Source organism: Nicotiana attenuata, unplaced genomic scaffold, assembly GCF_001879085.1.
Source record: "Nicotiana attenuata strain UT unplaced genomic scaffold, NIATTr2, whole genome shotgun sequence".
NCBI lineage: Eukaryota > Viridiplantae > Streptophyta > Magnoliopsida > Solanales > Solanaceae > Nicotiana > Nicotiana attenuata.
In genome coordinates, this window is record NW_017672412.1 from 13,182 (window position 1) to 38,126 (window position 24,945).

Consider the following 24,945-nt stretch of genomic DNA (forward strand, 5'->3'; position numbering starts at 1 on the left):
TTTTGGTGAGAAGTAATTTGTGTTTAGCTAATTAATTTGAAAAATACTTCTGAGCATCAATTAGCGTTTGGCCAAGCTTGTTTTTTCTCAAAAGTGTTTTTCAAAAAAAGTGTTTTCGAAGAGAAACTACTTTTTCTGCTTTTCCAAAACTGCTCCTGCTCCTGCTCCTACTCAAAAACACTTTTTTCCTGCTAAAAGCTTAGCCAAACGCAATGCTTTTGAAGCTTGCCCAAGCATAAAAAAGTATTTTTTTTTTTCAAAGTTGAAGTGCTTGGCCAAGCTTTTGGAAGAAAAAAATGCTTTTGAGGAGAAGCAGAAGCAGTTTTGGAGAAGCAGAAAAAAGTAGCTTGTCTTCAAAAGCACTGTTGAGAAAAATACACTTACAAGCAATTTTTAAAAACTTGGTCAAACACTAATTGCTGCTCAGAAATATTTTACAAACTAATTAGCCAAACACAAATTACTTCTCTCCAAAAGTTTTTTTTCGAAAAGTATTTTTGAGAAATAACACTTTTCAAAATAAGCTAATTTTTGCTGAATTTTGTTGCTTATGTAATATATTCGAAGTCAATTTCCAAAGACTTTTCATTGAAAGAAGGAAAAGTTGAAATGCTAGGATAATTGCGTCTAATTTCAGCGTGAATTTTGTTATCTATTTATTTATATTTCGGAATAAAATTTGTATACTTAGAAACAAGATAAAGTCTACTGTAAATCACAATTTGTAAACAATAATATTGAGGAATTGTAAGGTAAAGTCAGAATTATTAAAAAAAAAAAAAAAAAAGTGACTTTCAGTTAGAAATTATCGACTTTAATAAGTTGACAGGTGTTGGACGAGCATGAAATGAATGAACAGTGACGGAGAGTGAAGTTGGAGAGCTGACGCTAAGTGCTGATTAAAAAAAGGTAATGAATTGATCTGTGGAAAACTAAAGTGAAATTTGGGCAGATAATGAATGAATATAATCCGTTGGACAAAAATGGCTAGGGCTAGAAACTGCTCGAAACCGGTGATTTGGATCTGGTTAATCTCTGCCCTTACCTTTTATGCTCTTTTCCTTATGGTTACCCGCAATTCTACAGGTAAATTGTAATGTAGATTATATTCATCAAGTTGTTCCTTTTATTTTTGGTAAAAATTGCTATGGTTTTTGTGTAATCAGATATCCCCATGCTTATATCGAGTAAGTTAATAATTAATTACTTAAATTGATTCTTTAGTTTACTAGTACTTTATTTCTTAATCTGAAGTACATTTTCTATATTACTATTTCCTTATCTGCTTCTCCGCCGATAATTTAGCTTCTTGTTATCCTTAATTAATTAGCTCGGATTGACTTTCCATATATATTAGTAGTAGTATATATAAACACTCTTTCCATGCCTGAATTTATATATACTGACATAGGCAGTGTAAAAGACAGATATAGATACATCTCAAATGAAGGATTTTGGTAACTGTAATTCTCTCTATATAAAACCCAAAAAGTTTTTTTATTTTTAAAGAAATATTTTTTTTTTAAATGTGAATAAAATGGTAGATTCTGACTTGAATTTGGGGCTTTTTGCTTATTCATCTAGATGAAAATTGAGGCTGCGAGTTTTCTGTAAATTGCTCGTTATGCTTGTTTTATTTATGGTTGTTGTGGAGGAGTATTTAGTTTATTTATTTATTTTTGATAAGTGGTTTTAGTGGAAAAGCATTCCTTTCCTTATACCAGTGATTATACATTTAAATGCAGTGTCATTTGGATGCTCCTTTACTGAATCTACTTCAGAAAAGAAGATTTTCTCCCTTTTTAAAGGGAGATGTTGGCAACACTGAATTCTGGTTTTTTTAGCATGTAATCCAGAAGAAAATATAACATCTTTGGGAACTAATATATGGAGAAACCATTTTAAATATCACAGCTAGCTATGTGTTAGACACAAAAAGAAGCTATTTCTGTTACTTGAATTGACAAATAATTAAATGGTTGGAACAGAATGGTCTATCTCAAATGCGGAGCAGAGGTCTAGATTGTATCATAAGATGGAAAAAGACTTGGAGGAGCACGGAGCTGCTTTCCTCAAACAGGGAGAAACTACTCAATCACTTACCCTGTCAGATCTGTTTACTCTCAAAGATGGAGTAGTCACTCCTGTACTCAAGGTCAATCTCACTTATTAAGCAGCATTCAGCCATTTGCTTGTTTGTCGTGTCTCAATTAAGGTGTTTAATTTCCTTCTGTGTATAGGCTGCAAATCCCCCTGTGCGAGCAAATGTTTTGTATCTCAAACCAGAATATTCTGTCCCTATTGCGTAAGTACAGCATGTTGATTTCTCTGGACAAAATCAGCCACAAAAATTTCCATCTCTCGCTGAAGCAAAAACCGTTACGTTTAGCTAATCTTAAGAAAGCCAAGTTGGCCTATGTTGAAGGAGAATGTTGGTAGCTTTACAATTTTGTTCAATATGCATGATTCTACTTTTCATATTGAACTTGAAATTCCTACACTCACACTTGTTTTCATCTGTTTCTGTACAGGGAAGCTGTGAGAGCTGTATTCTCGCCACATTTTGATAAAGGTATGATGTCTTTTTTAATGATTATTATTGGAGGAATAAGTTAAATGCTGATTATCTCTTATTCTATCAATTGGGATGCTTATATGCGTGTTGCTTAGCAATTTGGCTTCAGAACTCTAGCTTATATCACTTTAGCATGTTCCATGCTTCACATCACATAACAGCTGTCCCTGCCTCTGAAGCACAGGTAAAAATGCTTTTGGATGAAATTTTAGTTTATGTCCTTTCTTCTCATTGAACTGTTATGTTGATGAACTGACACTGTTCAGTGTTTCCTCAGATTGAAGCTGAAGCAAATGCTGTTCGAGCTGTTTCTGAGACAATCTGCCCAATAAAAATTTCCCTGGACAGAGTGGTTCTAACATCAACTGGGGTGCTAGTAGGTTGTTGGCAGGTCTGTCAAGCAACCTCGATCTTTCCCTCTCTTTCTCTTAACTAGTGTTAGAACCCGCACAATGCGCGATTAATTTGACAAAATATTAATCTTATAAAATTATGATCTAATGTATTATATTATTTTTATAAATATTAGTTGTTATTTTATTATTTAATAATTAATATAGTGTATAGAAATATAATAAAATCTATACAAAATCAAAGGATACACATTATATAGTTATTGTTCACAATACTTCAATTTTCTATATTTATCAATAATATCTTTGTGTTTTATTTATTTTATTTTATTTTATAAATTAATTCAAAGTTAAAATATCCTCATATTATCTCTGTTTTCATCTTTGTAATTTTTTTCTACTGTAATGTTACAATTAGTTTTTTTCATTTTGAATGTTACATATAATCGAAATATTATCATATGTTATTATAAAAACCCGTCAATTGATAAATATTGGTGTAACAATATGAAAACAGATGAGTAATAATATAATTAGTACGTTGAAAAGTTGCCTAATTTGATAGATATATATCCCTCGGAGAACATTTTGGCCGACCGACCAAGAAACCTTGCTATGGTACATAATTTTTCAAATTCAAAAATAACACATAGCGCATACTTTATTTTTTAAAATTTAAATTCAAAGAAAATATAATTATTACCTGGCCTAACTAATTTTGTCCTAAAATAGCCAAGTGGCTTTTTATTATGTTGACACTTGGCTTACTAGGGTGTCTTTGCCTCTCCAATTATATGAAGATAGATCTTTCTCTCTGGAGTATTTCAGGAAGTCTTCAAAAAAGTACTTATATATTTGAGATAAGCATACTGCTAGTGCCCACCACTGCAGTTTTAGTTCTTTCCTCTATCATTTCAAGATATATTGTTGTATCAAACTTTCTTCTTAGGCAGTTGCAAGAGAAACTTTTGCCTTTTGCATATAGTTTTGCACTGTATGTCATATTATGCTGGCAAAGAGATGGCTAAGGACTTACATTACATGGATCTTTCATCTGCATCGATATCTGTGTTGGTGTGACATGGCTATGGGTATCTTGTATTATTCAAGATATGCTAAGAATTAGCAAAGGAACTTGCACATTCTCATACCGGATACCACCCACACCCTTAGTGGTACAAAGTATAGGAATCCATATAACATAGTTTGGGACTTCAGAATATTATGTGTAAGTTGAATTTTAGGTCTACTTTTCCAACTAGTGGTTTAGTATCATATGTACAAGTAGTGTTGTACCAATTATTTCATTATCAAGAGATACATAGTTACGTTTGCAAGACATACCTCGCTTTAACGATGTTCAATATAAAGGATGTGTAGTTACCTGGGTGTATCTTGTGGCATAAATGAGACAGAGACTTTTTCCTTGTTCATTAATCATGAACATCTTATCTCAATGGCCTTAACAATGAGTTATCAATTTTTATTTGTTGATGTTGTTCGTCTCCCCTTATGACTGGCGTATGATTGACTCAAAATTCAAATGGTACTCTACAAATGGTGCACCACTTTGCAATGGTTATCATATGCTGAAATCATTAAGTTCAAAAGAAAATTCACAGAGATATAAGTTGGTGAAATTGCATTCCCTTCCTTTTTACACTTTCGTGTTTTCATTTGTAGGTGGACTCTGGAACTGATCCTGTAACTATCCGACAAAAATTGAGAAATGCTCTTCCACATGCTCCTGCAAAGCAACTTGTGAGAGCCAAACAAACCTTTCTGCTTTAAATCTTGGTGAAGATGCTAATGTCTTAGCACTTCACCACTTATTGCTAGTAAAGTGACACATATTCTCAAACAATGTGGGAAGTAAACCTTTATGCACTTTAATGACAAATCTGTCATTGCTACTGCATGGTTCTTCCCCTCACTGTCTCATTCCCTCTTAAGTTTTAGGACTATTTGCTTTGATTTGTAAGTCTTGTGTTCTCAAAATAGAACTGTTAAAATAGTATATCAAGATCTCAAGCATTTGCTAATTACTCATTCTTGTTGCTGCAGTATGATGCTGCAATGCTTCATACATCATTTGCCAGGCTTCTGGGACACCCTAGCAGCTGGCCTGAGGTAGTTTAACACTGGCATCTTTGAGCTGTCGCCTGAATACAAATCTTCCATTGTTTCATTAATGCTTTAATCTGGAGGTCACTATTTAGTCCCCTATGACACATTGTTTTTGATACTAAAAGGCAACGACACTAATATTAACTAGTAGCAGTTATAAAAAGTCAGGATGTTGAACATCTTGTCATAGTTCACAGAAGATTTAAAACATAAGAGGATGGGGGAAAACAAGAAAATCTTGAATTCTTGATAGAGATCCTTCCCACACTTTCAGTTTGCCACGTAGTATTTAGCATCTTTCTATTGAGGAGAAGAACATTTTTCTTTAATGCGAGGAGATAAGGGGAAATCCAAGTTTCTAACTTGAACTTGTAGCATAAGGTTTTCTATAGATCAATGATGCTTGTTTGAAGGAAGTAAATTTCATATCTTACAAGCTAGTCAAGAACATGACTGAGGGCGTCTCAATTAATGAGACTGTTAGCATTTGTGGGAAATTGCCCAGTCTAAGGTCAAAATAAACTACAATAAGACATCATTTCAGCATGAGCTCTTCTCTTTCCTTGCAAAGTTTTATCATGTATTATCACATGGTTAATTTTCATCAGAAAAAATTATTCACTTGGTTAAGTGAATGTTTTTCTTGTTTTTTCACAGGAAGCAAATAGGGTTTCAGAACTCGAATTTCTCCATGAGCTCGTGACTAGGTTAAACAATAAAATCCATGGCACTAAGGTAATTTTGGTTTTATCTAAATTAACCCTTATTGCCTAATAATGAATGCATTGACCTGCCCCCTGGTGATGTGCTCGTCTTGGCCATATCTGGAGCTCATGATTGTGCATTTGCAATGAATACGAAGCTTGCTCTCCCGTACACTTCAATGTGTGTTTTTTAGAAGAAATAAACAATTTGAAGCTTAAATTTAAGAATCTCAAAATGGGATGACAATTTGCAAGACTTGCAGCAATATTGAGTGTGTGTGGTCATCTTGTCTCCCCACTTTCATATAGAAGCCAATCTTGCTCTCCGTTATTTTACCTAAAAAACCTCCAAAGTGATAACACAGCTCCTTAGAGCTTTTTTTGAAAAAGTGTTGGAGGTGAACAGCTGGAGTGTAAAAGAAGTTGAGACGTTCGCTGTAGGCATTGATGAAGCAGTGGCTTGGGATTATATGGCCTTGTAATAAGGAATGTTGCTGATTGCAAGATCTGCTCTAGACATCCTGCAAATAGGATTCTCTGGGTCAGATGGTGTGCATATAGAGCTACTACACCATGGGAATTTGTTGTTGGTCGTTCATACCATATAACTGCTTCGGGCCTAAGATGCTAAAATTTGGACCACTTATTAGACCCCATATTCAGTATCTCATTGGCAGATGACAAGAAACATATTTCTGGTTCAATAATTGGCATCTCTTTGTGCTCTATATGTCGCACCAAATTTACTCAGGCATCTTGTCTTGACTTGGATGTCTAAGGTGGTAAACATGATTTTGATAATTAATGGCATTGCCCAAACTGGAGAAGATCAAGGGATGCTCTGTGTTAATAAGTGCCATTCCTGCTACTAAGCTTCCTTGTACTGGGGAACACAAACAATTAGATGGAGAGGAGATGGCCTCGGAGGGATATTTCTATCAAGAATGCTTGCAATCTTTTAGGACTAAGAAAAGCACACAGTGAATGGCTGAAATTGGCTGGTGCCACCTGAGGATAGCTAGAAGGCAGTCATTCTTTGGTTGACCTTTTTCAATAACTAAGACACCGGGAGAGTTGTGAGACTCTGCTCTGTAGCCTCTGCACTCTGCAATGCTCATGAAGAGGGTCAATTCAACATCTCTCCTTGCTTGTTACTTTACAAAGTGTATTTGGCACAGACTGCTACAGCAATGTCTTACATATAGCAGCTCATATTCGTAGTATATAGAACTAGTTTGGCTTAATCAAGTCACTAATGGAAAAGCATTTTCTGCTACTGAAGTTAACGTTTTCTGTGCAGTCTACCAGATACTGGAGGGGAGAAACCGGAGATGATTCTAACAAGAATCTAGGTCTCTTGATATATTGGTTTCTGATATTTATCGTGCTACAATAATAGAGGTCCATAGCTACGGTATTCCCAAAAGATAGAACTAAACGGAAACTAAGTTTTAATTGGGTTTTGGGAACGTATCTTGTGACTGTGGCAGTATTTTAGGAACCCTGTTCTGGCCTGCTGAGCGTTGCTAAATTTTATCAGTGCCAAGGGTATGTCCTAGAGTTTTTGTACTCTGTCCTTTATTTGTTTGCTGACAATATTGCTTTTCTTTTTTGGGTGACAGAAGTGTAAGTAGTTCTTAATTATAAATCAAAGAATTAAAACAATCTCAACTTTATGTAATGCTTCCGAATATTCACTTTGTTTAAGAATTTGGCGGTTGATTTTAATTGGTTTTTGTATTTATAATGTTTACTTCAATTGTTGTAGGCAACAGTCAGTGAGCTCTGGAATGTGGAGGAATATGACATATTAGCCCTTGCGTTGAATGGGAGAATGAAAGTCCGCAAGTTCCAGCTTGGCTGTTCGAAAGTGTGAATTAATCTATGAGAATAGACGATTCAACTTCTCACTGGTTCCTATGTGGCAAAGACGTCGGTGTTCACCTATGGATGGGATAATACGGATTCTGATGTACAGCTTTATTCGGCCTCCGCTGTATACTATAAGGAGCATTAAAAGTTTGATATTTACAGTGTATTGCTCGCTCTTTGAACATTTCTGCACGATAATTGAAAATTATAAATATAAGTGTGTTACTAGGATGTGGTAAACGTTTGAAAAAGTCACATATCTTTGGAGTGGGAGTTGAGAAGAAAAAATGCAATCTCGGTCCCCAAATGTACGTTCCCTGGTCTCTCTATATTTAAGCATAGAACTCTTGTAAGTTGTAAGACAGCTTTTTGCATTTTATAAACAATTCCGAAGAAGTTAGCCCCAAAACATTTAAAAAAAAAAAAAAAAACAACCTTTATATAGATGTTAAGATGCAAGCTCAGTCCCTCGATTATTTGGTCTCTGCTTGTGGCCTCTCTACATTTGACTTTGCGCATAAAATTCTTATTTAACATTCCAGCTTTTGCATTTTGAACACTATGAACAGATTTAAAGAAGTTGACATTCAGGTGGGAAGAGAAAAAACTAAGGGACACCCTTTCTCTCAAGTCTCAACGCATACTTCATCCCTCTCCATTGTGCCTCCTGGTTATAGGTAACAAATGCGCTATGCCCGCTTCGTTTCTGGGGGGGGGGGCCAAGTGCCAAATCGCTCCCTTTTTTCCCAAGGTTGGGGTGAATTTGTTAAATGTATTGGGAATTTCGGTCCTTTGGACAATGTGTGTGTATTCGGTTAAAACCGGACCTACCGATTTTACTATTTGATCGAGACCAGGGAGTTGCATCAAAGGTTCGTAGTGGATCAGACCAAAGCACGAGGACAAGGTACCGAGTTCGAGAATCGAGGTGCCTGTCGAGATCGAGGCCAGTAGCGATCGAGACCAAATAGGGCAGACTTCGAGCAAAGTGCAATAATAGAAAAGCGAGATATCCGTGACTAGTCGAAGATCGTGGCGGAAATCTCGGAACAGATCAAATCAAGGGCGGTTGTTTAGGCTAATCATGGAATTTACTTCGGTAATTAGAATTGTACCATAGATAGGATTCCTCTACTATATAAAGAGGGTTCTAATCATTTTGTAGGCACCTTACATTTACGCATATCAAAGCAATACAATACTTTCTGTCTAGCTTATATCCTTGTTCATCAATTTGCTTATTTCTTAACTATTCGGGTACCGACCAGTTCGAGGGCACTCAAGCTCGAGGGCTGAATTACGTTTCAACACTGGTTTGCTTTATCTCATTATTAATTTCTATTATTGATCTTCATACTCATCAATTGATATTAGGTGAAATCACGTGTCCATAGAGCCACATGATAAGTTTAATTGTTATCTAATTTTTAGGGTAAACAGTTTGGCGCCCACCGTGGGGCTAAGGATAATAGTGATTTCTTGATATTAATTCTCGTAACACACACTGCTTTACGCTTGTTCTCCTGAGTGTCTTTGATTTCAGGAATCAACATGTCAAACTCTCAAGTAGCACCCACTCACACGGATAACGGCCTTGGTCTCCATGGCGAGAACGAAAACGTTGCCGCCCCAAGAAACGGAGTTCCTCCAGTCAACCCCGATGAACCGCCGGCCATAGACCCAGTCGATGTCAGTTCCCACATTGCTATTAATTTGGGCGTCGATCCTGAGAATAGCATCCGCAGGGATGCTCGAGAAACTGATCAACACGCACAGGGCGGTGAAGAAGGCGGAATTAGCCTTCGAATAATATTCGAGATGTTGCAGACTCAACAAGCTGCGATAGCACAACTCCAAAATCAGAATCGAGCACCAAGCAGAATTGAGCTCGAAACATCATAGAGCCAAACCTGTACTGGAGAGACCGAACGCCAATGAATCGGGGACTGAACCCACCATTATGAAAATGCTTGAGGATCTCACTAAACGGATTGAATCAGGTGAAAAGAAAATCGAGGCCAATGACAAAAAGGTAGAAATGTACAACTCCCGGGTTGATCAAATACCAGGGGCACCACCGATTCTAAAGGGTTTGGATTCGAAGAAGTTAGTGCAGAAGCCTTTCCCTCCAAGTGCGGCTCCGGAGCCCATCCCGAAGAAATTCCGTATGCCAGAAATTCTCAAATACAATGGGACCACCGACCCTAATGAGCATGTTACTTCTTATACATGCGCAATAAAGGGGAATGACTTAGAAGATGATGAGATTGAATCCGTTCTATTGAAAAAATTTGGAGAAACTTTATCGAAAGGGGCGATGATATGATACCACAATTTGCCACCCAATTCCATCGATTCCTTCGCCATGCATGCAGATTCCTTCGCCATGCATGCAGATTCCTTCGTAAAGGCACACGCCGGAGCAATAAAGGTTGCGACTAGGAAGTTGGACCTCTTCAAAATGAGACAAAAGGACAATGAAATGTTAAGGGAATTCGTATCTCGGTTCCAGATAGAACACATGGACCTACCCCCGGTACAGATGATTGGGTTATTCAAGCCTTCACTCAAGGTTTGAATGAACGAAGTTCGATAGCGTCACGACAACTAAAGCAGAACTTAATTGAATATCCAGTTGTGACCTGGGCCGATGTACATAATCGATACCAGTCAAAGATCAGGGTCGAGGATGATCAATTGGGAACCCCTTCCGGTTCCGTTTATTATAACATGCCCGTCGGCATAATTCAAAGGGACATCGACAAAGAACCCCGATCGAATAGAGATCGGTACCATCCATACAACACAGATTGTAAAAACAGCGGCCCGGGTCGTAATCCCGTTCAAAATCATCGAAGGAATGATCGAGGACAGAGCTCTCGAGGGCTCATGAGTAAAAGTGGTTTCGATAAACATGTTGAACCCACAGAAGCACCACGACTATCAGAATACAACTTCAGCATCAATGTATCGGGTATTGTGTCAGCCATTGGACAAATCAAGGATACTAGATGGCCCAGACCCCTACAGAATGATCCAGCTCAAAGGAACCCTAATCAAATATGCAAATACCATGGCACCCATGGACACAAAATCGAAGACTGCAGACAGCTGACGGAGGAAGTAGCTCGTTTATTCAACGAGGGTCACCTTCGAGGATTCTTAAGTGATCCTGTCAAGAATCACTTTAAAAAATAGGGATTCGAACAGGTAGACCGAGCAGGAAGAGCCACAGCATGTTATTCAAATGATCGTTGGAGGGGTCGATATCCCTCAAGGGCCGGTATTTAAACGTACCAGGATGACGATCACAAGGGAAAAGTGAACTCGGGACTACTTACCGGAAGAAACCTTGTCTTTCAACGACAAGGATACAAAATGGATCGAACAACCTCACAATGACGCACTGGTAATATCTATCCTTATGAATAAAATTCAAGTTAAACGTGTGTTGATTTATCCAGGTAGCTCGGCAAAAATTATTCGATCAAGGGTTGTAGAACAACTCGGTCTCCAAGATTAAATCGTGCCCGCAGCTTGAGTAACGGCTTCAACATGGCAAGTGAAAACAATAAAGGGGAAATCATTTTACCAGTAAATGTGGCCGGGACCATCCAGGAAACAAAGTTCCATGTGATCGAAGGTGACATAAGGTAAACGTGCTGCTTGGAAGGCCTTGGATTCATAACATGAGAGCGGTGCCCTCGACGCTTCAAATTCCTAACATCAAAAGGAATTAAAACGGTGTACGGTGAACAACCCGCCACAAAAGAAATGTTTGCAATCGATGAGGTAATACCAGTATCGGCGCTGTCATCAACAAAGGGAACGGAGTCGAAGAAAAAACAAGAAGTCAAATAGCAACCACAGTCACCGGCCTCGGCCCAATCGGAGGAGCAAGAAACTTTCGAGGAAGATGATTATATTATACCTCAAACCTTCATAATCCCCGATGATTCTGATGCAACAAAGTCAACGGTCGAAGAGCTGGAACAAATCGTATTGATCGAGCATCTGCCCGATCGAAAGGTATACCTGGGCATGGGGTTAACTCCCGAGCTCAGGAAAAAACTCGTTCAGTTCCTTTTAAATAACATGGATTGTATTACTTGGTCCCACCTAGATATGACAGGGATCCTGCCTGAGATCACTACGCATTGACTGAGCTTGGACCCGAAGTTTCGCCTGGTAAAGCAAAAGAGAAGACCCCAGTCTGAGGTAAAACATGCATTCATTAAGGACGAGGTAACAAAAATTCTCAATATAGGATCCCTTCGGGAGGGTAAAATATCCCGAATGGTTAGCAAACGTAGTTGTAGTCCCCAAAAAAGGAAACAAACTTAGAATGTGCGTAGACTATAAGGATTTAAACAAGGTATGCCCTAAAGATTCCTTTCCTTTGCCAAATATCGATCGCATGATCGATGCCACGGCTGGCCACGAGATCCTTAGTTTTCTCGAGTGCCTACTCCGGGTACAATCAAATATAAATAAACCCAGAGGATCAGGAAAAGACTTCGCTTATCACTAAATACGCCACCTATTGTTATAACGTAATGCCGTTCGGACTAAAAAATGCTGGTGCTACTTATCAACGCCTAGTAAATTGAATGTTCAAAGAAAAAATAGGTAAATCAATGGAGGTTTATATTGATGATATGCTAGTTAAGTCCCTGCGAGCAGAGGACTATTTAAAACATTTGCAGGAGACCTTCGACATACCGAGAAAGTACAACATGAAGCTTAACCCAAAGAAATGTGCATTCGAGGTCGGTTCGGGCAAGTTCCTCGGCTTTATGGTATCAAATCGGGGAATCGAAATCAACCCCAATAAAATCAAGGCAATCAAAGACATCATTGTTGTTGATAATGTCAAGGCTTTACAAAGGTTAACAGGACGCATAAGCGCCCCGGGTTGATTTATTTCGAGGTCCTCAGATAGGAGCCACCGGTTCTTCTCACTGCTTAAGAAAAAGAGCAATTTCGCATGGACCCGGAATGTCAACAAGCCTTGGAGGAGCTCAAATGATCCTGTCGAGCCCGTCATTTCTTCACACCCCGAAGGCGAACGAGCAACTTTACTTATACTTATCGGTCTCGGAGATAGCGGTAAGTGGGGTCTTAGTTCGAGAAGAGCAAGGAACGCAATTTCCTGTCTATTATGTTAGTCGGACCTTAGGTGAAGCCGAGACCCGATACCCACACTTATAAAAATTAGTGCTTGCTTTAATAAGCGCCTCTAGGAAATTAAAACCGTATTTTCAATGTCACCCAATTTGTGTTGTAACCACCTATCCCCTTCGCAATATTTTGCACAAGCCCAAACTCTCGGGTCGATTGGCCAAATGGGCTGTCGAGATCAGCGGGTACGATATCGAGTATCAACCCCGAACGACCATCAAGTTTCAAATCTTGGCAGACTTCGTGGCCGACTTAACGCCAGCCCTACATCATCGGGGGTGTGGACCCTCTTCATAGGCGGCGCTTTGAATGTGAAGGGGTCCGGGCTAGGCATCATTTTGAAGCCACCCACAAATAATACAATTAGACAGTCTATCAAAACTTCAAAATTAACTAACAATGAGGCCGAGTATGAGGCCATGATTGCAGGTCTCGAGCTAGCTAAGAGCTTGGGAGCGGAGGTCATCGAGGCCAAGTGCAACTCCCAACTTGTGGTAAATCAAGTCAACAGAACTTTCGAGGTTCGAGAAGATCAAATGCAGAGGTACTTGGACAAACTACAAGTGTCTCTACATCGATTTAAAGAATGGACCCTGTGTTTTACCAAAAAAGTGCTAAACCTTTTCTTAAAATGAATTAATGAGAAAATAGAGGGTGAATCCTAGTTAAATATAATAACCACTAGATCTAATGTTTAGATGTATTGATGATGTAGGGCCGAATCCGAAAATGTTGTATACCAACTACAAATGCTCAATGATTGTCAATGAATATAGTAATAAAAGCATGTAATAAATCTAGATAATGGCAATGAATGTAATAAGAAGGAATTTATCACCCAAATGTTAGATGACTTGGATGATTCTCCTTCCTGACAACAACGTGGAGTAAGAGAGAATGAAGATGGACAAGGAATCTTTGGATCTTATAAACAAAAAGTGTATATCGAACAATGTAATCAGTGGACAAGACAAGCTTTTGTGTATTCTTTGTAGTCAACCCTTTACAATGTGCTCTTATCAGAAAAGTGAAGATCCCCTTTTTGTTCTTTATCTCCTCCTATTTATAGGGGATATTCCTAAGAAACGCTAAAAAAGTACAACTGAAAGAATCTTCTATGGAATATTCCTTCTTTCTATTCTAACCTTATCCTACCGTTACTTTCATACACCTTTTACTTGACCTCGGTACTAATCTTTCTTAAGACAACTCCTCGCCCTTATGCCGTGGTCGGCTTAATCCTCGACCACGTCCATTTGCAGCTATTAAGTCTAGTCCAAATTTTGACCAATACACCCTGCAGCACGTACCTCGAGAAAAATAGCGAGGCCAATGCCCTTGCAAATTTAGGGTCGTCGATAGAAGATGATGAACTTAGCTCAGGGACTGTCTTACAACTTTCGAGGTCAGTAATCGAAGAAGGACACGCCGAAATAAACTCCACAAGTCTAACCTAGGATTGGAGGAATAAGTACATCGAATATCTAAAGAACGGGAAGCTGCCGTCGGATCCTAAAGAATCAAGGACTCTACACACGAAGGTCGCACAGTTCACATTGGCCGAGGATGGATCACTGTATAGGAGAACGTTCGATGGACCGTTAGCAAAATGTTTGGGACTAGGAGACACCAACTACGTTCTATGCGAAATTCACAAGGGCACTTGCTGAAATTATTCTGGTGCCGAGTCATTGGTTTACAAAGTCATCAGAGCAGGATACTATTAGTCTGATATGCAAAAGGACACTAAAGAATTTGTTTGAAAGTGCGACAAATGTCAAAGGTATGCGCCGATTATCCACCATCCGGGAGAGCAACTCCACTCAGTCCTATCCCCATGGCCGTTCATGAAATGAGGGATGGATATCGTCGTCCCTCTACCATCGGCCCCAGGTAAAGCTAAATTCATTTTATTTATTACTGACTATTTCTGTAAATGGGTTGAAGCACAGGCCTTCGAGAAAGTCAGAGAAAAAGAAGTCATAGACTTCATCTGGGACCACATTATATGCCGATTTGGAATGCTTGTCGAGATCGTATGTGACAATGGAAAGCAATTCGTTGGCAGCAAGGTGACAAAGTTTTTTGAAGACCACAAAATAAAAAGGATCCTATCAACACCGTATCATCCTAGTGGGAACGGACAGGCCGAATCGACAAACAAGACCGTCATCTGATATCTGAAGAAAAGATTGAATGAAACTAAAGGAAAATAGAGAGAAATATTGCCTGAGGTCCTTTGGGCGTATCAAACAACGTCAAAATCCAGTACGGGGGCAAAAGTTCTCTTTAGTCTACGGTACCGAAGGTCTGATCCCGGTCGAAGTCGGGGAACCTAGCTTCAGGTTTCGGTATGCAACGATAGAGTCAAATCACGAGGCTATGAATATGAGCCTCGAATTTCTAGATGAAAGACAGGAAGCCGCCCTCGTTCGAATGGCCTCACAGAAACGGCGGATTGAAAGGTATTACAATTGGAGAGCCAATCTTCGACACTTTAAAATCGGGGACTTAGTTTTGAGAAAGGTCACCCTCAATCGAGATCCAAACGAAGGAAAACTTGGCCCGAACTGGGAGGGACCGTATCAGGTCCTCGATATCATCGGAAAGGGATCCAACAAACTTGGCACGATGGACGGCGAGCAATTACCAAACAATTGGAATGTGTCACTCCTCAAACGATATTACTGCTAAGATACGACCTTCCCCATTATCGTTTACATTTTATACTAACCAATTGCTGGTGTTCAATCGAAGACGTCAAAGGGTTCTTCATCACAAACTCCTTAGGTCTGTAAGCCCGCGTTGCACTCTTTTCCCCTTAGACTTGTTTTTGTCCCAAGTGGGTTTTTCCAGCAAGGTTTTAATAAGGCAACCATTGTTCGTGCTAACTTAGAGCAATTCAATAGTATCCGAGGCTTCAATATAATCAACCTCGAATATTGGGGGGCATCACCCTTGGATGTCGACTTTGTTACAAGGTAGATACTTCGTGCCGACAGGGTCTCGATAGGTAAAACTTTGTAAGGGCCAAACAGTCAAACGAACCGTGCCCATGTAGATTATTCGAGCCCTAAAGGCAAACATGTACGCATGTATAATCTATTGAGAGAAGTATTTTTCCTTACCAAATATTTCATGCCTTAGAGAAATTTTTACTTTACAATTTCGTACTTTTGGTATGTTGGGGAAACAGGCTTAAGGGTCAATCACAACTGAAGTTCAAACAACTTACCCTGTACTCGGGGCCTGCCGTCTGAAAATTTGATGTAATCGAACTACTAAAATCTCGAGATCATAAGACCTTAAAAAGGCAACCCTCATTTTTGTAGGCCACGGCCACCCCACTCGGGGACTGACACTTCGAACAAGTTCGAACTGTAATCGTGAAACAAGCCCAAGAGGCAAACCCCGAGTTAAAGGCTACGGCCAAACTAACACGGTTCGGAGATGTCCGAATTCCGTAATGAAACAGGCCTTCTAATTTCTTCACAAAACTAGTTAAAAGGGCTACCCTCGACAAAATTATAAAGGGTTTCGATAACATCAACCCTTGAAAACCCTAAGGGGTACCGGATTGTTCGAACTCTCGAACAACCTTATTTCATGCTAATACATAACAAATTTCTATATGATTAACTTTTTTGAGCCGAAAAGGGAAAAAATCCATTCTTTCAAGGCCATACCGGCCTAATTCAAAAAGCCTAAGGGCCATGTTATTTTTAAGTTCGAGGGATCATCCTCACTTAATAACGACCTAAAGGTTATCCTACTTCGAGTTTGAGCAGTTACTCACTTGATTATAAAGACTACACTAGCCAGACCTCGATCCAATTGCCTAAGCTTCGAACTTGTGAACAAAATTTTCATAAGGCATGAATGAAACACAAGGCAGAAATTGAAATGAAAACAAGTCAGAGAGAAAAGAGGTCTTTTATAAAGATATTTACAAGGACAGATCAGGGCCCTACACAGAAGATCAAAAAAAGAAAAAAAATCCTAAGGTTCCTAATTATTCTCGGGGGAAGCTCCCTCTCCATCGGGGTCGTCCCCACTCTCGGAGTCGCTCATACTTCCGGCATCATTGTCACCATCGGAGGAGGTCAATGCCTTGGCATCGTCTTCAAGCTCTTTGGTTTTCCTTATATCTTCAGTAAGATCGAAACCTCAAGCATGGATCTCCTCGAGAGTTTCCCTCCGAGATTGGCACTTGGCGAGCTCGGCAATCCAAAAAGCTCAATTTTGAGCGGCCTCGGAAGATTCCCTTGCTTGGGCTTGAGCAGCTTCAGCATCAGATTGGTAGACGGCCACGATCGCCTCTGCGTCAGCCTTTACTTTTTCTGCCTCAGATTTAACCTTCGCAAGTTCAGCGGCCAACCGAGCCTCAAGCTCCTCTATTTTCTTAGCTTGAGCTGAGCTTTCCTCCTTCATGCCTTGAAGCTGACTTTCGGCCGATGACAGTTGGGCTCGAGCAGCATCTTTCTCTGAGGCAAAGCGGTCCATGTTTTGTTTCCACCCCAAGGTCTTCGCCCTCATCATGTTAACCTCCTCACGGAGCTGTTCGATTTTTTTGGCCTTCGTTGAACCTGTAAGATCGAAGTATTAGTCATCGTCCCCGAACTGATACATTGAGCTTCTAAGATTTTCATTACCTTCTCAATCAGGTCGGTCTGCTCTTTATGAGCCGTGGCTAATTCGGCTCGGAGGCCCTTGGTCTCTTTTTTTTTCCCGCAGAGAAGTTTGAGGGAATTTCTCTCCTCCGTGAGCCTTTGAAGATCGGCCTCACATCGGCTCAGCTCTGTTCGAGATATGGAAAATGCCTCCTTAAAAAGTGCCTAGGCCTATGCGAAATGAAAAGGGAAATTAGACAAGAAAAGAATAAACAAATACAAGTGTGATATCAACAAGGGGAATTGGGACTTACCCGACTCAAGGCTTGTTGAGCCTCATCGAAGAGACTCGATGCTTCAATCATGTTGGCAGCATCTTCGACCCAATACCCACGGAAAAGGTCCTCCCCTCTGTGGGCTCCTTCCACATCGAGGGTCCCCATGGCTTGGGCTTCCTAAATTGCCTCCTCAGAAAATGTAGGGAGGGTCGGAGAATCTCCAATTACTATTTCCCCAAGCGAGTCACTTGGGGCGTTCTCTTCATTTCGAAGGGCCTCGGAGCCGGCCCCTTCAGACATACCCACCGATTGCTCATTTCGGCGGGAGGCTTCTTCAGTCTCCGACGACTCGGGGACTTTGCCCGGGTCCTCTTCCAAGACCTCCTCAGTTCGAGGCTGAATCTTTTCAACCCTCACCGACTCAGCGGCCTTTGGGGCCTCGGTGTTTTTCTTCACTCGGGCAACCAGTTCGGAGCCGTCGTCTTCATCTTCTTCTTTTTCCTCTCTTAGTTGCTGAGCTACCTCAGCAGGCAGCGGGACGATGTCTTTCTTCAGCTTACGAGCCTTACTTTTCTTGGTCTTTGGATCCTCAGAGGTCGAGGCCCTTTTTCTCTTTTTATCCTTCGCTGGTTTCGGAGCCGGGGGCGAAACCTCCTCCTCCCCGAACGGGGGCCTCATGACAGCGTCTTTTCCAAGGCCTGTATGAAAGGAAATTAAGTGAGTGTGAAAAGAAACATTTTAGCAAAAATCATCAAATACGAGAAAAGGGTCTTACCATGATTTTTGGCCTCCCATCGGCCCCTTAAATCACGCCATGAGCGCTCAGCGTACAAAGAGGTCGAAGCCAGGTTCCGAACCCAACTCTCGAGGTTAGGAATTGCACCGGGCATCCAAGAGACCGCTCATATAAAAGGATGTCGATGAGAAGAAGTAAAGGAAATAAAATAATAAATGGAATCTATAGGTGGGATTGTACTTACACTTCATATTCCATTTCTCGGGAAATGGCATCTTCTCGACCGGGATTAGGTCGGAAGTCTTCACTCGAACGAATCGGCCTATCCATCCTCGATCCGTGTTCTCACTGATGCTCGAGAACAGCACTTTGGTAGCCCGACACTGAAGTTTTATTAACCCGCCTAGATAGAGACGGGGGTATACAACCTGATGAGATGGTTGAGGGTGAAAGGCATCCCCTCGACTTTGCTCGCAAAGAATCGGAGCAGAATAACAATCCGCCAAAAAGAGGGATGGATTTGACCTAGGGTTATTTGATATTGACGGCAAAAAATCGACGATGACGGGATCAAGAGGGCCCAGCGTGAAAGGGTAAGTGTAAACACTTAGAAACCCTTCCACATGGGTAGTGATGTCTTCTTCGGGGGTCGGAATCACCACCTCTTTGCCTCCCCAGTTATAGTCTTTCTTTACCTGCTTAATGAAACTCTCGATTATCGAGCATATATATATATATATATATATATCTCGACATTGGCTCGCATCGACCAGGGACCGACGAAGTTTTCTCGACCTTGAAGTCGGAAGTAAGGACACCCCTCCGGAATGCACTCCTCAGGGCGCGGCTCTACCGATGTTTTATTGGCGGCCGGCTGCGATGAAAAGGCATTTTCCTTTTGAGGAATAGTTTTTGACATTCTTGCCATTTTTGTGTAAGTTTAAAGAGAGAGGGAGATGACAGGACTTGGTGTTTGAAAGGAGATTAACAACAAACCCTGGAGATTTTGAAGAAAGGAAGAACTTAAGAGATGTAAAAGCTTAAGAGATTAGAATAAAGTGAAAGTAAAGATTGACTCAATAAGAGAGGGGGCCTATTTAAGGGATTCACGGCGACGGTTCAAAGGCACTGGTGGCCGACCGCCAACTGACGCTCATTAATGACTTGGGGAACTGTACCGACGGGACGTTTCAGTCTCGTCGCTTACGTCACGAGAATGACGTCATGACAGGTCGAGGCTCAATTCGTTTCTTCTCATTACACTCCAAAAAATGAGGGGACTATCTGTATACGGTTAAAACCGGGCCTACCCGATTTTACTATTTGATAGAGACCAGGGAGTTGCATCAAAGGTCGGCCTCGTAGTGGATCAGACCAAAACACGAGGATAAGGTACCGCGTTCGAGAATCGAGGTGCCTGTCGAGATTGAGGCCAGTAGCAATCGAGACCAAATAGGGCAGACTTCGAGCAAAGTGCAAAAACAGAAAAGCGAGATATCCGTGACTGGTCGAAGATCGTGGCGGAAATCTCGGAAACAGATCAAATCAAGGCGGTTGTTTAGGCTAATCATGGGATTTACTTCCGTAATTAGAATTGTACCATGGATACGATTCCTCTACTGTATAAAGAGGGTTCTAATCATTTTGTAGGCACCTTACATTTACGCATATCAAAACAGTACAATACTTTCTGTCTAGCTTATATCCTTGTTCATTAGTTTGCTTATTTCTTAACTATTTGGGTACCGACCAGTTCGAGGACACTCAAGCTCGAGGGCTGAATTACGTTTCAACACTGGTTTGCTTTATCTCATTGTTAATTTCTATTATTGATATTCTTATTCATCAATTGGCAATAGGTGAGATCACATATCCTTAGAGCCACATTCTAAGTTTAATTGTTATCTAATTTTTACGGTAAACAGTGTGACCGTTGAAAATGCTCAATACTTATAATAAGATGAACAAAGAAAAAGGTTAGAAACATATAGCTCAAATGCTCAATGTGAGTTAATGTTTATATTTCGACAATAGTTTGGTTGCTATCGCAATCCGAACAAGGACCGCTCAAGTGAATATACCTCCCCAGTTTATATTTTTTAAACTCAATTTCTGTAATTGTTTTTTTACATATGTTTAAGATGTGAAAATTGTATCGAGTGGTAAGGTTGATCTAATTTCTAAGTAGGTACTAGTTTGTATGTATCTCTATTTTACGGGTAAGTGCGGAATATCAAATTTTAATGGAGCCAAGAGAGCATGAAAGGAGGATAAAGATTGAGTTGGGTTTAATAACTGAAGAGAGGATTGAGGAGGGGTTGTGTGACGTGTGTGAGCGTAAATAAAGAATGAAATGTATAGTATGGGCAAAGCGGCGAAGCCAGTGGAAAATGCAAGCATGGAACGTGTACGGTTTTGCTATATGACAAAAGAACATAACTCGCGTGGCACGCTTCTCATGTGTTCCGCATTTTATAATCTCCACCAGCAGCTGCTCGCCACACGCCTTCCTCTTCTTACATAAATAAATTATAAAAAAAAACATCCTTCTTCTCCAACTTCCCTAATTTTATTTTGCAACTCTCAAATCATTCCGAAGAACCAAAGAGGTACATATCTCTCATATTTCTTTCTTACCTGCTTAGACGTTTTTATTGCTCTTTTAACGGATTCTTCTAGTTTTTCTTCATTTTAGCCCGAATTTTCGGGGGTTTGTAATGCCTCGTCTCGTCTTGCTATGAATCCCCTTGGTTATTAATTTTCATTTTTCATACTGATTTACTTCATTTAGGATGCTAATTCTTTGGGGCTTCTTTTACGAAATTCTTTTAGGCTTTGAATGTTAGTGCCGTACATATTTTACTTGGAGAGAGGTAGAGGTGCATAACTCATGGGGCTTCTTGTACAAAATTCTGTTCTTGCTTTGGTGAATGAATAATAAATATTATATACGTATATGGGGATTAGATGCTGTTTCCAACAAAACGTTCTGAAACAAAGAGTTAATTTCTTTTAGGTTTCTGTTTCTCATGAGTTACCTCAATTTAATCAATGAATGACGCTGGATTTAAACAGTACAACTTGTATTCTGCTGTTTAATAGCAAAAAGTAGGGAAATGGATTGTATAGTAGTGATCAGCACTCTCCCGAGTTTATGAAGTATACCGTGCTGGCACGGCAATTTAGTTACATTCAAATGAATTTAGCTTGATTGTAACACCTTGGTCACGTTGCTCGTCCGTCTTTGATCTACTGGGTATCTTATCCTAAGCATAATACCTTTTCTTTTGTCCCCTTTTCTCCTTTTCATAAGACGGCCAGTAGCATTTCTCATTGACACCTACAAGGTGGACTGAAATTAGAGATGGATACAGAAAGTCCTGCTCCAATACTTGAAAAGGATACTAAAGCTGTGGAGACTTCGCTAGATAGGTCAGTTCTTTTAGATCAAGATCACTTTTTGTAGCATGAATGTCATATTGTTCTATTTTCTTTTGAAGTTTTGGAATCTGCAATAAGCATGTGGCTTACCTTTTAATTACAGTACTTTTTAACTTATGATTTGGTTTGTATACAGAGTTGATGCCAAACAGCTTCTTATTTGAAGCTTGGCTTCTGATTAAATATATTCAAGAGCATAGACCCCTAATAACAGATTTTTGTGCCCACGGATTGAGTGATCTTTGTGTCTGGATAGGGTGAGGTTCTTTGTATTTGAATTTTTTTATAACTAGAAAAATTGCTTGTGTTTTTGTTGGCCTAGTTTGGGCGTGAATCTTTTCGGGATTGATGATACCAGAAACTATGGTTAAAGACAGTTGCGTTATGCAAAAGCTCAAAACCACCTTACCCAATGACTCAATTTGTAGATATCTCGCCATAAGTTGGAAGATACTATATGCTTCTTGGCAGTTTGCATAGTGATTTGGATGCTTAATTATATAATCCAAAGAATTTTAGCTTTCTCTTTGCAAACCCTGTAATTTTTCAGCAAGAAATTTTAGTCCTTTCTGCAAGTTTTTGAACTAAGCAATAAAATCTTTTGAGTAAGACGGCAATTTTCTCCAACTGGCAAAAGTTGATAATATTGAGGGTCTGTTCCTTTTTATCTCTCGAAGAGATCCAACTGAGTAGGGATGGCAATGGGGCGGGGCGGGGTTGGTTTTGTTTGATGCGAGGCGGGACGGGGCAGAGCGGGTTTACTCTTATGCGGGAGCGGAGCGGGGCGGGTGGGGTAGGGGGCGGGTTAAAATAGTTTTTAAAATTTTTAAAGCGGGGCGGTTGCGGGTTTAATGCGGGTTCAATGCGGGGCAACTTTGAATTTTATCTTTTTTGAAACAAAGCAATCATTTCAACTACAATTTCACATTCTTCTTCACTAGCACGAATATTTTGATTTATAAATAACCAATTTGCATAAGTCTCACCAAAATGATATTACATAAGTCAAGATATCGTATTAGTAATAGGAAATGATAGTAACCCATTTATTTTGGAAGATGAGCGTAATACTCTCTCAGTTTATGTTTATGTGATTCTATTAAACTCTCCATTTTATAAAATAATAAAATGTCAAACTAGTTTGTTTTAGAAAAAAAAATTAAAGAAAAAAAATTAAGTGGGGCGGGTTGAAATTTTTGTGCGTTTTGCCAAACCGCCCCGCCCCATTGCCATCTCTACAGCTGAGCTATCGTCCTCAGTTAATCAATCCAGTCATCTATGCTTGCCGGGTAGAAGAAGCTAGACTGTTTAGTGAATACTTGGTGAATTACTGGGTAGAAGAAGCTATAGACCAATTAGTCATCTAGGCTTGTCGGGTGAATTGATGTCTTGGTGATCTTTCCCTTATTGTTCATGGAAGGATCTGAAGATTTTGAACAGAATGCAGTCTTCAAGTTTGAGAACCCATCGTAACTGATGCCTGATCTGTTTCAAGCAATACATGATCTTGGCCCAGCTTCCCCCAAATGAACTACCTGGAAGTTGTTACCCTGCTCTACAATGCTAATCACAGCATCGCAATAAAAATAGATATCTGGAATTACCTATTTAACAGGAAAAACGGAATCTGGAGTTTTGGATATAAATTGACTAAATTGCAAAAGTTCCTCCCAAAAATTTAGAGAATGTACTTCTGCCTCTTCATAACTCTGTTCTTATTTCTTTGGATCCGCATAAAGGTTTCCAAATCTCAGTATAAGTACAGTAATAATTTGTGTACTCATTCTCATATATTTATTTTGACTGCTCTACTGATCATTATCAGTGGCACTTCTACAGTGAGTCCTGATTCTGTAAATCTCTCTTGTTACAGCTCTCATCTTGGCAAGAAGAATCAGAAGAAAGCCCCAAAAAGAATACATAAAGCTGAGAGAGAGAAGCTGAAGAGAGAGCATCTAAATGAGCTTTTCCTTGGTTTGGCTAATGCTCTTGGTAATGTCTTGAATGCTACTTATTTAACTTTACCATTTTCATCATTGATAAATCCCAAACGTAGCTCCTCTATTTAATATTTCTACATTTTCAGTTTAGATATTGCCAATTTTTTAACAGAGATGCCTTGTTGTTGCAGAACTATCTGAGCAGATGAATGGAAAAGCCTCCATCTTGAATGAAGCTGCTCGATTTGTAAAGGACATGCTTTCTCATATCAAGCATCTGAGGACAGAAAATACAACTTTGCTGTCTGAATCTCAGTATGTAAGTGTCCTAATTTCTATGAATTCTGCTAGCTTGGAGACGCTGTTCTTTGTTTTTCTTTCTTATTTTATATGCATGATTGCTTCTGCCTCCATTCCCCATTCAGAATGTTTAAATCCACTCATTTGTAGTGTATGCATGTTAAAGTTACGACAGCTTCTTATTTATTCAGCTGTTAAGCTGTTCTAATCTGCATTAGCGACTTTCTCGGATTTTACACTGTGATACATGTTCCTAAATCTGTCTTCTTGACAGCTGACTGTGGAGAAAAAGGAGCTTCAGGATGAAACTTCAGCTCTGGAGGCTGAAATTGGCAGACTGCAGAATGAGGTCAAAGCAAGGGAAGCCAAGACCAATCTCGACCTAAATCTAGCTCCTCCAGAAATTCAGCACCCAGAGTTCGCCTTACAAAATAATTATATGAGCTTACCTGCTTCAGAACATGCGTTTCAAGACACACAAATTATGAACCCTGCTTATGTCTTTCCGTTTAGTTCTAATTCCCACGTTTATCCAGCGCCCGATGCTACAAAGTCCACGGCTACGCCCACATCTACTGTGAAGAAACCACAGGCCAGATATCCCACTCCAGCTGATGTATGGCCATCCCAAATCTTTGAAAAGCGGCCTCGGTTATTAGGACAGGAAGTTCAAGATGGTGCATAATAATGTTAGTCTAGAAGAAATGCGCCATTCGTAGAATGACATGTATAATTTGGTACTATAGATTTAGCTCGATAAGCAGCAAATTCAGCAATACTTTGGACTTGCAGCTATCCATGGTATATAACCTTCCTTGTTTTGATCAA

General features: G+C 39.8%; 3 protein-coding genes across 5 annotated transcripts; 2 read left to right on the forward strand and 1 right to left on the reverse strand.

Annotated features, from left to right (window-relative positions):
• The first annotated feature begins 805 nt into the window (after window positions 1-805).
• LOC109213093 lies at window positions 806-7,942 on the forward strand. Of its 3 annotated transcripts, none has more exons than XM_019376850.1 (10): window positions 806-909; window positions 1,989-2,155; window positions 2,241-2,305; window positions 2,532-2,572; window positions 2,671-2,759; window positions 2,853-2,966; window positions 4,612-4,689; window positions 4,993-5,058; window positions 5,713-5,790; window positions 7,528-7,942. In XM_019376850.1, exons 2-10 carry the CDS (start codon window positions 2,036-2,038, stop codon window positions 7,633-7,635), a joined length of 759 nt encoding a protein of 252 aa, XP_019232395.1. In that variant the 5' UTR covers window positions 806-909; window positions 1,989-2,035; the 3' UTR covers window positions 7,636-7,942. The 3 variants fall into 3 exon arrangements, with proteins under 3 accessions (XP_019232395.1, XP_019232392.1, XP_019232394.1); XM_019376847.1 differs by having other exon boundaries at window positions 836-1,086; XM_019376849.1 differs by lacking the exon at window positions 806-909 and adding an exon at window positions 1,434-1,457.
• A 9,106-nt stretch (window positions 7,943-17,048) lies between these two features.
• On the reverse strand, window positions 17,049-17,865 carry LOC109213091 (fibrinogen- and Ig-binding protein-like). Its single transcript, XM_019376845.1, has 3 exons — window positions 17,737-17,865; window positions 17,440-17,647; window positions 17,049-17,398 (listed from the first exon to the last, which is right to left on the reverse strand). The coding sequence occupies exons 1-3, from the start codon at window positions 17,863-17,865 to the stop codon at window positions 17,049-17,051; spliced, it is 687 nt and encodes a 228-aa protein (XP_019232390.1).
• Window positions 17,866-20,937: 3,072 nt separating this feature from the next.
• LOC109213094 (transcription factor bHLH47-like) lies at window positions 20,938-24,945 on the forward strand. The gene is made up of 5 exons (XM_019376851.1): window positions 20,938-21,045; window positions 21,750-21,868; window positions 23,751-23,869; window positions 24,009-24,136; window positions 24,392-24,945. Exons 2-5 carry the CDS (start codon window positions 21,801-21,803, stop codon window positions 24,800-24,802), a joined length of 726 nt encoding a protein of 241 aa, XP_019232396.1. The 5' UTR covers window positions 20,938-21,045; window positions 21,750-21,800; the 3' UTR covers window positions 24,803-24,945.

Coding starts and splice junctions, on each gene's coding strand:
- LOC109213093 (XM_019376847.1), top strand. CDS start 960: ATGAATATAATCCGTTGGACAAAAATGGCTAGGGCTAGAAACTGCTCG. Junction 2,156..2,240: donor TAGTCACTCCTGTACTCAAG/GTCAATCTCACT, acceptor TTCTGTGTATAG/GCTGCAAATCCCCCTGTGCG. Junction 2,967..4,611: donor TGCTAGTAGGTTGTTGGCAG/GTCTGTCAAGCA, acceptor TTTCATTTGTAG/GTGGACTCTGGAACTGATCC.
- LOC109213091 (XM_019376845.1), bottom strand. CDS start 17,865: ATGGGGACCCTCGATGTGGAAGGAGCCCACAGAGGGGAGGACCTTTTC. Junction 17,648..17,736: donor CTCAACAAGCCTTGAGTCGG/GTAAGTCCCAAT, acceptor GCATAGGCCTAG/GCACTTTTTAAGGAGGCATT. Junction 17,399..17,439: donor GAAAATCTTAGAAGCTCAAT/GTATCAGTTCGG, acceptor TCGATCTTACAG/GTTCAACGAAGGCCAAAAAA.
- LOC109213094 (XM_019376851.1), top strand. CDS start 21,801: ATGGATACAGAAAGTCCTGCTCCAATACTTGAAAAGGATACTAAAGCT. Junction 21,869..23,750: donor GTGGAGACTTCGCTAGATAG/GTCAGTTCTTTT, acceptor CTCTTGTTACAG/CTCTCATCTTGGCAAGAAGA. Junction 23,870..24,008: donor TGGTTTGGCTAATGCTCTTG/GTAATGTCTTGA, acceptor TTGTTGTTGCAG/AACTATCTGAGCAGATGAAT.